The sequence below is a fragment of the Hippocampus guttulatus genome, chromosome 9, assembly GCF_054856545.1.
Source record: "Hippocampus guttulatus isolate MCC_2025c chromosome 9, RoL_Hgut_1.0, whole genome shotgun sequence".
NCBI classification, from domain to species: domain Eukaryota; kingdom Metazoa; phylum Chordata; class Actinopteri; order Syngnathiformes; family Syngnathidae; genus Hippocampus; species Hippocampus guttulatus.
In genome coordinates, this window is record NC_141269.1 from 7,493,723 (window position 1) to 7,507,736 (window position 14,014).

The following is a 14,014-nucleotide window of genomic DNA, read 5'->3' on the forward strand; positions in this document are numbered from 1 at the left end:
CTCACAGCTGTGCTTTCTGGAGGCGGATACAAGTCCAACACTGTTTTTAGTTACATGATTCATTTCGAAGGGTTCGACCATATGTTAATTCTGCAAGTTTTATTTTCCCAAAAAGGTGGGTGTTTTTGGTCACTCCTGTACCCCATTTAATAATGCTGGTCAACAAATTTAAATGTTTTTGTCATCATAGATGCAAGTTAACTTTTCTGTCAGAATTTTTTGTACTGATTTTTAATCTGCCCCACTTTTGTTTTCTTCATAGGCCAAATTGAAAAAGCAAAACATGAAAATATCAAAAATACATTTTCGAGAAAAAAGTGAATGCATTTTTTTGAAAAATTTAGTAACAAAGTCATCTCTGATTAAATTATGCTGTTGATCAGTGTAATTGGTATTTTTATATTGTGAAAAAAAGGAATAAACCTTGATAAAATGAACAATTTTGCAAGCAGTTAACATTTTTCATGTATTGAATTGGTTGGTTGTAAATTAATTATATAGAATAAAAAGAATGATTCGAATAGTTTACATGATTCAATTAACAATTTCAAACATTTATTAAATTACCTTTTCAAATCAATCTTCATAGCGAGAGAGAGAGAGCGCGCGAGAGTTCAGCTTTTTTTTTTGGTGGGGGGGCAACCGCAAGTTTTCGTGTAAATTGCTATATCTGCACTTTTTTCAATAATTTGGGGGAGGGTTGCCCTCAAATGGGCGTCAGTTGTCTTCAAATCAATTAGTTTTTACTCATGGAGCACTTTTGATATGGGTACATTTTTGTCCTTCCACACGGCTAGTGCGCTCAGACCGAAAGTGAAAGTATCTGGTTGGGAAATTTCTCTTGACATTCTGCCAAAAGACAAAGCTTGAGTGTGGGGCTGCTGTGGAGTGGTGAGGAGAGTGTCGTCCGTCCTACACTGCCTTGACGTCTACTTTAACAAGCGCTCACCGACGACCACCAACGACATGCTTTAGGTGAGTAAACACGTTCACTTTTAATGTCGGTTTGATCGTTCATGTAGCATGTGCGCTTTACGGAGAGGGGGGAAAAACGGCAGTAGTAGTTTGGGTAAGGTAAAACAAATGCTCACTCTGCGCTTACTGGTGGCAGCACTTTCGCTACCAATGTGTGGGACTGTAATCTCATAAAAATAATAATAAAGATGAATTGTCATGATTATACCAGGGATTCTCCAATTTTTGGGGTCCAGGGACTCCCGTAAGGAGGTCAGATATTTTTCCCCTAACTAACCAAGTACAGTACTGTATTACGAATGTCATTCAAACATCAACATCAACTAACCCCATGGGAATCGCAGTAGTGACTTTTAACCACGTTGAATTAAATTCATTAAATATTTGTCAATTGTGGTGTTTAGCACATCTGCCTCAATGGTCTGTAGTTAGGGGTTTGAATCCGGTCTTCGGTCTTGCCATGTGGAGTTTGCATGTTCTGTGCTCCCACGTTCCCAAAACATGCTTCATGGAAGGCTGTTAATCACATATGTCAAAGTCAAGGGCTCGGGGCTATACATGAAATGGGGTGTCTGCTATATATTTGTTGCTACATCAATTTGTTCTTTTCATTTTGATAGAAAATCAGTACAAAGTTCTAACCAATATTACAAGCATTTTTCCCCACCACATCCTTAATGAACATAAATTCAACAATACTTGTATGCTGGACTTAAATATTTGGTTGCTACTATTTTATAGTTAATGTTTGTACTTTCCCAACTCATCAGTAAATCATGGTGGTGGTTGTGTCGTGTTGTGTGCATTTTTTTGGCTGCTGACGGAACTGGGCCCCTTGTATTTATTTAATCTTGAGGTGACTGTTGACAAAAGCAGCAGATTGAATTCTGAAATGTTTCACGCAATATTATCTCCTCATATTCAGTCAAATCTTTGAAACTCATTGGACAGCGCATTCACTATGCAGATTGACGGTGACCCGTTATGTAATGGCTACGTCTGTCCCCTGACGTGAATCCAATTGAGCATGCTTTCCAGAATTCAGGTTGTAGTTGACTGCAAAGGGTTTGCAAGGATAGCAGTGACTCATCAGTGACCCTCATGAGGATAAATTGTCGAGAAAAAGGCTGGGAGGTTTATCTATGGTCGCTCGCTGGCGTGCACTGCAAAAACTAATAACAAGGTTGCAAACAGAGAGTAGCTCGTTCATACAAGCACAAAGGCCAATTTAGCGGTCAATAAATTTAGGGACTTTGCCCACTGTCTTGTAATAAGCTACTTTAGTTCCTGCTCAGGGTCAGACAACACAAGCAGAATAATTTTCACTTTTGTTTTCCGTATTTAAAGAAAAGAGTCAGTGACGCGGAACATCGCCAAAGACATGGTTGCAGTGATTTAGCCACACGTTGGAAACTTTTGACCCGAGGTATGTGCTTCCAAGCTGCAAATATTTTGCTGATTGAGAATCCTCGGATGAAGCAGTGCAGGCAGGCATGCACTTGGCACAACTGGGTCACTCTGTAGGATTTGTTTATCAATGCTTACAGGCTGTGAAGTGAGGCATGAAGTGCAAAAATAACTGCAGGGTTCGATTCCAGGCCCTGGCCTTCCTGTGTGCAGTTTGCATACTCGCCGCGTGCTTGCGTGGCTTTTGTGTGGGTACTCCGGTGTCCTCCCACATTCCAAAAACATGCATGGCAGGTCAATGAAACATTCTAAATTGTTCCTACGTGTGATTGTGAGCGTGCATAGTTTTTTATTATGTGTGTCCTGCGATTGCCTTCTCAAAAGTAAAAAGCAAATGATACAAGTGTAATCTGTGTTTGTTATGGCCTATTCGGTGATTTGGATCATGAGGAATAATCAGATGGCAATCAGATTTGCAATTACAGTAAACCATACGTTGACCAACCGTATAATTTACGTGATGTCCATATAGACCCCAGTCAGGGTCGTTGTGTTGGATCAAGACTCTGACTCCCCCCTACTCCTTGCCAGCTATTTTTTTGTCTCACATTTAGGTTTTTTTTTTTCGACATGAGTACTCCATCCCTTGAGAGGATGTGTGGGTGTCAATGTTCCTCCACAGCTGTGCTGTCTGGAGAGCTCTCCTCAGGCGCTGCTTTTTCCTGCAGGGTTTATAGTGAAACAGAACTGTGGGAAAACAAAAAAGGAAAAAAACCCGGATCACATTCAACAAATCAGTCTGATTGAAACATTCTAATGACAACAAAGGAAGGGCGTGAGGGTCTCCTGTATTCTCAACATGTGGCTAATATTATCGAGATTTTTTTTTTATTCATGTGGAGACTGTGGGCAAAGTGATGGAAAGTCAACAACTTAGCCAAGCTCAGTTGAGAAATGGGGAATTTAACATGAGCTCTTTTGCTTTTTTTTTGTATGCTCAGAAGATACGATGATAAATCAACCAATGAGTGACCAATTTTATCTTTCTGAGCCTTTCCTGCACATGCAGGGTTGGTTAAGTTTCGGTCCACTTCTGATAGAATGGCTCATTTCCCTGTACGGGTGACAGGAACTTTGCCTCACGGAATGAGTAAATACAATGAGTGTGCAGAAAAGAAAAGTGAAAACAGATCGCCATCAGGGAGACAAAGACGCTTAGAATAGCTGGAAGGAAAAATTCATTTGAGTTTAAGAAATTGCTGAGTTGATTTAAAAAAAAAATCTCGACAGTCTTGGTTAAGGGATGAAGGGAAATGGTTCAATAATTTACAAAAATTAAAAAATAATCAACGCCCGAAATAGCTTTTTAAAAAATAAATTTTGGGCAATAGGCTGAGAACAGGTTCCACAGAAGGACATTTAAATATTAAATATGCCAATAGCAATCCATGAGTAGGTGGAAAAAAATGTTTTCAGTGGGGCCCTCCTGAATACGCACCAGTAACCGACTCATAACTAAGTAAGTTTGATGGTTCCAACGAGGATTGCGCAATCCTTCATTACGGGCCCGTTGACATCAGTTCACAGATATCACGAAAAGAAAATAACTTCTCCCGTGTCCATTTCGCAGGTAAATGACGATGGCCTCAGCTGGTTTTGTTTTTTTGCTGCTGCTGATGGTGTGCGTCAGTTTGCAAAATGCATCAGACGGTAAGAGAACAGAAGGGATCTCATGTCATTTTCTCTTTATAGAAGCAATCCAAGTAATTTAGCTCATGCTAATGCTAAATTTATTTATTTTCCATTTTTGACTGTCTTGATCCCTGCCCACACCCTCCCACAGCTTTCATTCAGGTCGAATGTAAGAAGGAGAACTCAGGGCAGTATGGTCAACAGTCTGTGGTGGAATGCGTGATCAGGAAATCCGAGGAGGTGAAAGATCTAACCGTGTCCACGGTTGTTTGGAAGAAAGACGGCTTGACTCTGCTGAAGGTTCACAATAATCAGCAGAAGCCAATGGCGGGCTATTCGTTCGCCGAGCCGTCATGGAACAGCAAGTCCTTGAATGTGTCCCTGCTCATCGCTAACACCACCGTAGCAAACAATGGCAACTACTCATGCATGGTGATGACTGACAGCGGCTCAGATAACAAGTCGACCAGCCTTCGTGTCACGGGTGAGAATCGTGTAATCCCGCGGCCAAGCAGTTTCTGCACATGCCTCGTTTTTCACTGTAATTTGAAGTGTTGTTTGGATGTTTTGGTCTGGTGGGGAAAAAAAAACTTTTTTTTGCAATTATGACTTTCCGATTATATTTGTAAAGGCTTTTCTAAAAAAAAAAATTGAAATATATTCTTTGAACAGAGATGAAAATTCATCAAAATTCCTCCAGAAAATTGAGGAAAAATTGCCTAAAATTAATCCGGCTAAACCGCAAAACTCAGAGTTTTATTTGAAAAAGAATATATTATCATTTTTTGTTTCAACATTTTCTCATCAAGCGACCTTGAAAATAATGTTGCATTTTTAACACAATAATGGCTTTTTTCCCCCAAAAAGTTACTCTCCTAAATTTGTGACAGTTTTCTTGAATTAACAATTTATTTAATTCAACTTTAATTTCTTGCTATATCACAATTAAATTGCAACATTTTATATATCAGTCAATCAATCAAACTTCATTTATATATCAATAGCGATTTTTGAAAAATAACTTTGAAATGCCAAAACAATCTGTTAATTTAAGATGTAAGATATGCTTTATTTGTCCCACATTGGGGAAATTTACAGTCTATGGCAGCAAGATTGGGTAGAAAGAAGAAAGAAGAAAAACAAAGTCTTCACATTCACAAAATGAATGTTACTGTTTCGATGTACACCGTTCAATTAAGTGCAATATAAATATAGACATAAAAAGTCCGAGGTGTAGAGGATGAACAGGAATGGAGCCGGTATAACGCCTACCAATCCAATGTGCATGAAACTGCAACTTGTGTATGAGTGTAATCATCCCTTTCGCCGTCTCTCTCAGCCAAATACGCCAAACCCAGCATCCATACCACCGCAGCGAACACCACCCCAAACTCACAAGTCACCCTGACGTGCCGCTCGCAAGGCGGCTACCCCAAAGGCCAACTGAGCTGGTTTGAGGCGCCTAACGCGCAGCTGGTCGGAAACGCAAAAACCGCGGCCGAGGTGATGCCAAACGGACTGTTCAGCCTGTCCTCCGAGTTGACTCTGCCGCCAGGGCGGGACGCCTCCAAGTACACCTGCCTGGTGTTCAACGCCAGTGGCGGCAAAGACGACGAGGCCACCGGGATGATACCCAACGCGGGACACGTTGAAGGTTGGTATGCAAAATCCAATCTGGCCTTTCAAATTTTATTATTCTGATTCTTTATTTTTTTTTAAATTTTTTTGCTGATAAGTGCTTCGCATCTGGTGGTGTGGCACGTATTTCCAAAGTTTTTTCCTCACTCACCAAAGAAGAGAGAGGCATGCGTTTTGTTTGGCCCGCTGCCACGGATGTCACTCAAGGTGTCAGCAAATCTGCACGAGAGCTCAGTTCAGCGCCAAGCAAGCTTTTGCCTTTTTCTTCAGCTTTTTTTGCGTCTGCCAAAACAGGGAGCAGAGAATAGCGTGAGAAAACAAGAAGTGTTGTTCATGCTACTTCCATAGCAGAACAAACTTTGTGTGCTAGTGAAAGACAAGTTGGAACGAGTACTTCTAGAAATGAACCCGGAACTTTTCATGATACTGTGGAAAGCAACCACAAAAAAAAAAAAGATTGTTTTTCAATTCTGCTTTCCATCATAACGAGCATCTTGATTTACCAGTTGATTAAGTTTGCATTTGCAACGATCCGTCTTGCCAAGTTGCAGCACTGGCGGTTACTCCAAAATTGAGCGCTTCTATTTTCAGCGTAGGATGGCTGCAGTGAGCGTGACTTAGATCTCACAAAAACTTGTCAACAAGTGTCCCTCCAGGGGAGATGAAAGCTACCACTGCTGTTTTTGCAGAACTGGGTGGATGGTGGTGACTTGCTACATTTGTTTTGATTGCTTTTGTATCTGACGTAGATGAGCTGCTCCATCATATCCCCACATCATATATCTCTAACCTTTGAACCTAACTCTACAAAAAAAAAAATAACATGGCCACATTCCAGATCAGGTATGATAAGATCCTTTAATGTTACTCAATTAGTTTAAAAATGACAAGGTCACAAACTTTGTGCTTTTTATTTTATTTTTGTGGAACATCCTGCACTGTACGGTTGGGGGAAATATGCCAGTTGAATGAATAGAAAGAAAAGCCACAATTGTAGATACACTTTTCAGTGTTTATTGAACTACAGGAGGGGGGGAAAAAAGCGCTTAAACACAATGAGGACACTTATGCTGATGTCGGCCACAGCTCACACCCAGACACTCACGCAGACTTGCCAAGGTCAAGCGCCACCCGGGCCACGCACACGGAAACGACAATAGGTTTCGTATTCTCGATGCTATTTTTATGATTACACTTGGTTTAAAAAGTGCGCAAAATTTAAATATGTTAAGTGTGTGTGAGGGGGAAACCGATACAAAACATTTTCTCATGGTTTTGATATATCGCAGATTTTCACCTAGATTCGGTGGGTGCGGAGAGTTCGCTTGGATCGGCTCCAGCCTGAAATGGAGACTTGAATCACATGACTTGACTCAAGTCATATTTAATTATAGGATTTGCGTGAGTAAAAGTCATGGAGGGGGGGGGTTGCATTTTTCAGATACATGTAGTGTGCAGTTTGTTTTTGAAACAGAGAAATGTTCCCTTTTATGGATCATATGCAAACCTAACAAGGTGGCAATCCATATTTCAACATTATTCAACCAAGTGGGACCAGTTAAGAAGCCTCCTGGGAAGAAAGAGAAAGTAAAATTGTTTTTTGTTTCTGTTTGACAAAGGAATTATTCCTGTAATTGTGTGCCCTAAAGTGATCCAACAGACCATTAAATGTGTCATTCATTGTTTACCTCTCAAGGACAGGGACAAGATCCAAAAGCGAAAGACATTGATGTGGCTACCAAAGTCGTGGCACCGTTGATAGTCATCGGCTCGATGATTGTCGGACTGTTGTTTCTGGTGTTACGGGAGAAGCGGTCTAAAAGTAAGTACAATGTCCAGAAAGTAAACAGAATTATCTTTTTTTCCACTGAGTATCGGGATTAAGATCGTATTATGATGATGTCCTCCTCCCATGTATTATTCTTTTCAGGAAACACAGTATCATATCAGTCTGAAAAACAGTGGTGGAAAGATAAGTCTGTCGATCAGTCAACAATAGCGTAAGAAAATGTGTGGCTTGATCACGTCAAATTTTCACGTTAAATCAAACATACATCCATTTTCTAATCCGGTTTTCCCCACGCGGGTTGCAAGCGGGCCGGAGCCTATCCCAGATGTCTTCGGGTGAACTAAACGAACAACCATTCGCGTTCACAATCACATCCGGGGACAATTTCAAGTGTTTCATTTACCTGCCATGCGTGTTTTTGGAATGTGGGAGGAAACCGGAGTAACCGGAGAAAACCCACGCACCTCTGCACTGTGAGGCCGACGCGCTAAACAGTCGACCACCGTGGCGCCGTTAAATGAAACAATGATATGTAAATACACGGACTGCACTTTTCAAGCACTGAACTTGACTAGACACTGTACAAGAAACAAAATATTTTTAAAAAGTAAATAAATCAATCCTACCGGCCGACCGAAGTGGATCTTTTTTTTTTTCCTTCAAAATTACAGCCTTTGTGATTCAAACATGGCCTTTTACGATATTGCTATGGTGATTTGATTGGGATTCCTAGTTCAGCCCAAAAATAAAGTCGCATGAACAAAGTTTCGGGAGGAGGTTAGCAAGTTAGCTCATGTTGTAATCACGGAGAGGATTTCCCCCTCTTATTCCGTACGAGTTCAAGCACGCTTCAAACTTTGGTTAGGTTGTGTCACATTTAATTATTAACAGTGAAATCCCGAGTGCAGCAGCCCACAAGAACCTCAAATACACCCACGGGGTTAAATTGGGGTGATTCTTTCCATCTTGGGTTAGGTTTCATTTAATATTCTGAGTTAGTCCAGTTGACACTCCAAGGTTTGGACTCGCCTTCAAGGTTTCATCCCAGGATTTGGATCATGTGACACTATATTTTGGTTGTACTCTGAGTTAAGAGTTAATGGAAGAAGAAGACGACTTTATCAATCCCAGAGTAGGGAAAATCACTGTGTGTTCTTGTTAAATCTGGTTTACATCCCCAGGTTAGGTTCTATTCAGGGTTTGTCTAGTTTACTTTCCCAGGATGAAATTTCTCCAACAATGTTCGGGTTGGGGAGTATTCTGTCCTGTCCAGTGTCCATCCTGGGTTAGCGTATTTTTTTTCAGTTTGTCCAATTTACTTTTGAAGGTATTGGAGTGGGAAGTAGTTCAGTCCCATTTTATATCCTGTGGGTTAGATCTTATTCTGGGTTCGGACCATTTCCTGTCTATGGTTTGATGTAATTCATTTATTCTGGATATGTATTTTCTCCATTTAGTCCAATTTACATCTCAAAATGTTGTTATATTCTCAATAGCGTGATTTTCTTGTTGTTTCAGGAGATCGGGCTCCTCAACCTGGAACGGATCCAGAGCAAGGTGAGCCTGTGCAGGTGTGACTTTTGAAGTCAAGGGCGGGGGGGGGGGGGCAACTCTGGTCCTCAAGGGCTACTGTCATGCGCGATTTAGATTTTTTTTTTTTTTTCACATCGGATTCAAATGATCAGGATTGTTGATCGGGCTTCATCGGAGTTTTGCTGATGCGCTAATCATTTCAATGCTTTAAGTAAAACAGTTTCGCTTATTCTAACGTGTTCCTCATGTTCCTCCGTGAAGGTAGTCCACAGCATCAACTTCTGGTGAGCCCTGAATGCCAAGAGACCGACGTGTCAGGTATTTATCACACATAAACGTCAACATCATCACTAGCTTGGCAAGGATGACATCTTTCATGCATATATCTCTTTTTGTTAGGAGATGCCGCGGATCTTGTCTCCACTGACCTACCGCCAGAAATCACGAGTCATCATTCCTTCGCCACCACGGCTGCCGTTTGCACTCAATGAGTTGTGCAGGGTGAAAGTGATTTTTCAGCTGAGCTGCGACTTATCAAATCACTGCATGAATTGTAAGCTACTTTAAATTGCGGCTGGATGGGTAAAAGACAAAAAGGATGCAACGTAAGCAATCTGTGGCTTGTACAGCTAAATTGTAAGGCCGAATGCTTTTGAAAAATAATCTGTGATTTTTATTTTTTTTAACAACCAACCCTGGTTTAGATGTTTCAAATGTCACCCAAACACAAATGCCAAGGCAGTGGACAAGCACATTGGAGAAAAAAATAGTCACAGACCAACTGTGATGTTTTTAGTCCTACTGTTGTAAATTCGTTCTGAGCGTTAGGACTTGCGGCGTCCACTTGATCCTGTGATACACTCTTTTTCATAATTAAAACACTCACCACTATGCTCATTTGTTGACTAAATGCCAGTGGAATGATCATTTATCCACACACTGAGAGTAGCAAACATACTCTGGCTGATGAGTAAGTTAGAAACTTGCAACCTAACTCCGGAAATGGGGAACATTTTCACTGACTGTAGTGAATCAATATACATGACACGTAGGCAGCTGGTGTAGCACCCTTGTTCAACTATTTGTTGTTCAGTAGCAGGCATGAAATGTGTGTGTGTGTTTTCGAGCATGTGTGATTTGAATTCCCTTTCACTTTCTAGATTACTGTCACGCCAGATGGTACACAGGCGAAAAAGAAAGCCCCTTCAAACACTATTGAGTCCTTCTTTATGACCATTTTGTTGGGAATCAAAGCTTGGCATTTTATGACTCTATTTTATATGGAGCACAATTTGGAAAGCAAGCAAAGTAAACGGCTGCAAGTTTCAGGGTCCAATCTGTATTCCAGACCACTCAAGGGGTCAAGAATTTCCATGATCCTGATTGTATTTCTGTGTTTTATTAATTCTCGCAGCAAAAGCACCACCAACATATGGCGCCCATTTGCAGGAAAACAAACCAATCTTGTTGTAGCTCCATTTCCTTTTTTTTTAATTGAAGCCTTCACGTTGACTCTCGTGATATCTTGTGCTCTGGGTAGCGCTCACAAAGTATTCAAAAATTAATGTAGACTTTAGAATGAGATGTTTATCATGGCGCTAATCTAAATGATACTGTACTCTGTAAATCAGTACGGCCAGTCCCGTATTAACATCAAGGGTTTGTGTGTGTGTGTGTGTGTGTACGTGCGCGCGCGCGCGCACATTTTTGCCACTGTTAGAGGAATCTATGAGCAAAATTGTATCATGTTTAAAGTTTCATTTAATTTGGGCACATCGAAGCGTTTGGGTGCGTATCCAGCACCCCCAAATGCCTGCACACATCTGGCCGGGGGACTGTTGAAGTCCACAATTAGCACGTCAATACAGGTGGACAACCACAGGGGAGAAGGCGACACTCGGTCACAAAAGGGGAATGAATAATTCGGGAACAGCGGTTGAGCAACAAAAGACGAGTTGAGAACACCCGTCGCGCCCAGACGACATTGACCATCCGCAAAGTCTACAACATGCTAATTCGATGTAGACCAGCCAGAAAAGGCGCCAATGTACTGGTGGTTCAAGTTGGAAAAACAGGTAACCAATCACTACCGAGGAGCCGGACCGGGGTGCGGCATGCAAACATCGGGGGCAGTGTTTTTCTTGTATTTTGCATATGTTACAATAAAATGTCGAACTCGCGGTGGCGGGACTGAGAGTGTGATCGCGGAGCAACTAACCGTCGTTCGCTCTCAGAGATCCGCTCCCGCCGATATTGAAGACAATTTTCCTGTGTGCCGAGTCATTTCTTTAACTTTGTCCGAGAAAATCTCTGACAGCCACCCAAACAAACGTCATCATAGAAAACATTAACAGCTTTTATTCAGCATGTACAAAAGTAGACAATTCAACTCCAGGACATAATGGTTAATCATTAAAGTCACATATAACACCGGTGTTTCCCTGTATCGTTTTGTTTGTATGGTATTTGATTTTTTTTTCACCAGTTTTTTTCACATCATGTTTATTTGTTCCTATGTTTTTTTTTGTTGCTTTTATATGCACAATTCAATGCAAATTTTATAATAAATGGAAAATGTGTATGTTTTCTGTTCTTTAGTGGGAAATGTAATGCATGCATCGAATGAAAATGTTAAGACTAACCATTTAAAAAAAACACTGTGATTATTGTGTGTATTAAAATGTTCATGCCATATCACGTCAATGATTAACATCGGACTAGTTGACAATCTGGGATTTGGGTCTTTTTTTTTTTAATCCAGCAACTCGAGACTGCCATCTGGTGCACAATTACCACAACATCATGTCGTGACATTGAAAACGAAAGGCAGCTCAACAAAATGAAGTAGGTGTACAGTAAAATGTAATTTAAACAAAACCTGCCAACTGTACAATTTATGACGTTAAAGGCAAACTGCAATGTAAATCAGTGGTGGGTTTCTAAAAGTTTCAGTGAAGTGACCAACGTGCGCAAAATCGATGTATTGCCCAGTTGTAGTCTGTTCCGATTAACACAATTCACAGTCGATTTACGTCTTGTCAAAATCAGCTCACACCACCACATGTGACAGAATGCGTGGAACTGCCAATGTGGAGTAAATATTTTTGACTGGGATCGAACGTATTAATAAAACGTAGTTTAAATGCTAAAAACAGCATTTTCCCCACAATAGCACAGGGTATTGTCCTGCGCATGCGCACAAATGAAACGTTCTCAGTACAGTACTGAAGTGCTCCTCTTAATTGTGAGTTCACTTTCTCTTCCTCGCGGCCAAACCATTGGCGTGTGTTCTCAACCGTGATGAAGGTGAATCTTAATGAAATCAAGGTGTGGTTAATTCTGTTTTTTTTTTATTTAGATGGCAAGAGCCAATGATTGGACTGAAAATACTTGCCACAGTATTTTAATTTTTTTTAACCCAAGTATTTCAAGTCCTTTCTCTCTCTTTTGGCTGTCCAACGCCACGAACGCTGCTAAGTGTAAGGTAAAAAATTGTCAAGTCTCGATGGGCCAGCAGGGAGTAGTATTGTGCAGCAAAAGGACGTCAAACGGGGTTGGGGGTGAAACGTGTCCGACAAAAACACGAACCTGCTTCACAAAATGTTTCCGTTGTCGTCGGGAGTCGCATACTGGGTAAGAATCCAAGTTTATTTGTGTCTTGTTCAGTCATCCATTCGGACTGAGTACAAGTTACGTCATCTTAAATACAATCTCAAAAAATGGTTAGTGTTCGAAGTGAGAGAACGAAGCCGTTATTTTAACACCAAAAGCCCACGTGACAAATTTATATTCAACTCGGATTCCCGCATAAAACTCCCCTCCTGTTTGATTGTTTTTTCCGCCCTCTTTTCCAGAATAGACTTCAAAAGCTGATTTCAAAATAATTTTCGAAGTGTGATATGATGCCATATTTTTTCCACTTGCTGCCTCAGTTCAAATGACGTGAAAAAGATATAGAGTATAACAATAAACCTTTCATGCAATTGCATGATACTGAGCCCTTTTGTTTTTAGCGTGGCAATGATATGCTTCTCAAGAGAATGACTCGCTCACTGGCACATATTTCAGAAAGAGGCCGATATGGCCGAAAAAAAATACTTGATTGTTAATTTCAAACTTGATGGGTGGACAGTCACCCCTGAGATGAAGTTTAAGTGGTGCCTTTAGATGCTAAACTCAACTCAGCTGTGTGTTTCGAGCACTTTAAAACAAAGTGCTGTACATACATGGAATTAAATTAAGTCATACAACAACAAATATACAAGTGATTCGACCCAGTGCATGTCTTGAAAAAGTCGAATTTAAATAAATAAAAGTAATTATTTGGTTTGCCTTGTAAATGCAGACTTGACATATGATTACTGTAAGGCGGCAGTGAATACAACACTTAACAAAAAGTCGAAGTTTGGCAAAGAGTGAACATTTTTTCATAAAACGTTTTTTTGAAGTTTACTTTCAACCTAAACAAAAGTGGAAGAATTACACCCTGTGTATTTAAAGCAACCACCTATCTTAGCCTTTCAATCTGCTAATGCTAATGCTAAATCGCATTATGTTTCTGCGTTGAACCCCATCAGGAACGGATTAAGCACACGGTGCAGTAAAACATGTAGACAGAAAATATAGCAGTCAGGCATTTGTTCTTTATCCTCTGCAAAGAACAACCATTATTATTAATGTACTGATGAGTTGAGGCATCTCAGTGAACATGTCAATGAGAAAAGATTCTTTTTGATACAAATGCTTTCAGTTATGATGAAATGAACTTGTATCTCAAATCAGAGCTGTATTCGTACATTGAATTTAATTGAATACAACTTTATTGTCAAATGTGCTGTAACATACAGCACAGATGAAATTCCTTCCTTCTTTTAAGTCCCTTAACAAACAAATTAATGAGCATACTGTACGATCAGGTCACCAAATAATTATCACTGTAGTCTACTGCAGCTTTTCAAAAACGAAAGCCCTCCTCTAACA

General features: G+C 40.5%; 1 protein-coding gene across 1 annotated transcript; it reads left to right on the plus strand.

Moving 5' to 3' along the window:
* The first annotated feature begins 811 nt into the window (after positions 1–811).
* Positions 812–11,615, plus strand: LOC147200135 (uncharacterized). Its single transcript, XM_086120456.1, has 8 exons — positions 812–975; positions 4,013–4,092; positions 4,226–4,558; positions 5,414–5,728; positions 7,409–7,534; positions 9,020–9,058; positions 9,296–9,352; positions 9,434–11,615. Exons 2-8 carry the CDS (start codon positions 4,017–4,019, stop codon positions 9,523–9,525), a joined length of 1,038 nt encoding a protein of 345 aa, XP_085976582.1. The 5' UTR covers positions 812–975; positions 4,013–4,016; the 3' UTR covers positions 9,526–11,615.
* The last annotated feature ends 2,399 nt before the right edge of the window (positions 11,616–14,014 follow it).

Bases quoted from the DNA above. Each gene is read 5' to 3' on its own strand.
- LOC147200135 (XM_086120456.1), top strand. From the start codon at position 4,017: ATGACGATGGCCTCAGCTGGTTTTGTTTTTTTGCTGCTGCTGATGGTG. The intron at 4,093-4,225 runs GTAAGAGAACAG...ACCCTCCCACAG, and splicing joins TTTGCAAAATGCATCAGACG to CTTTCATTCAGGTCGAATGT. The intron at 7,535-9,019 runs GTAAGTACAATG...TTGTTGTTTCAG, and splicing joins ACGGGAGAAGCGGTCTAAAA to GAGATCGGGCTCCTCAACCT.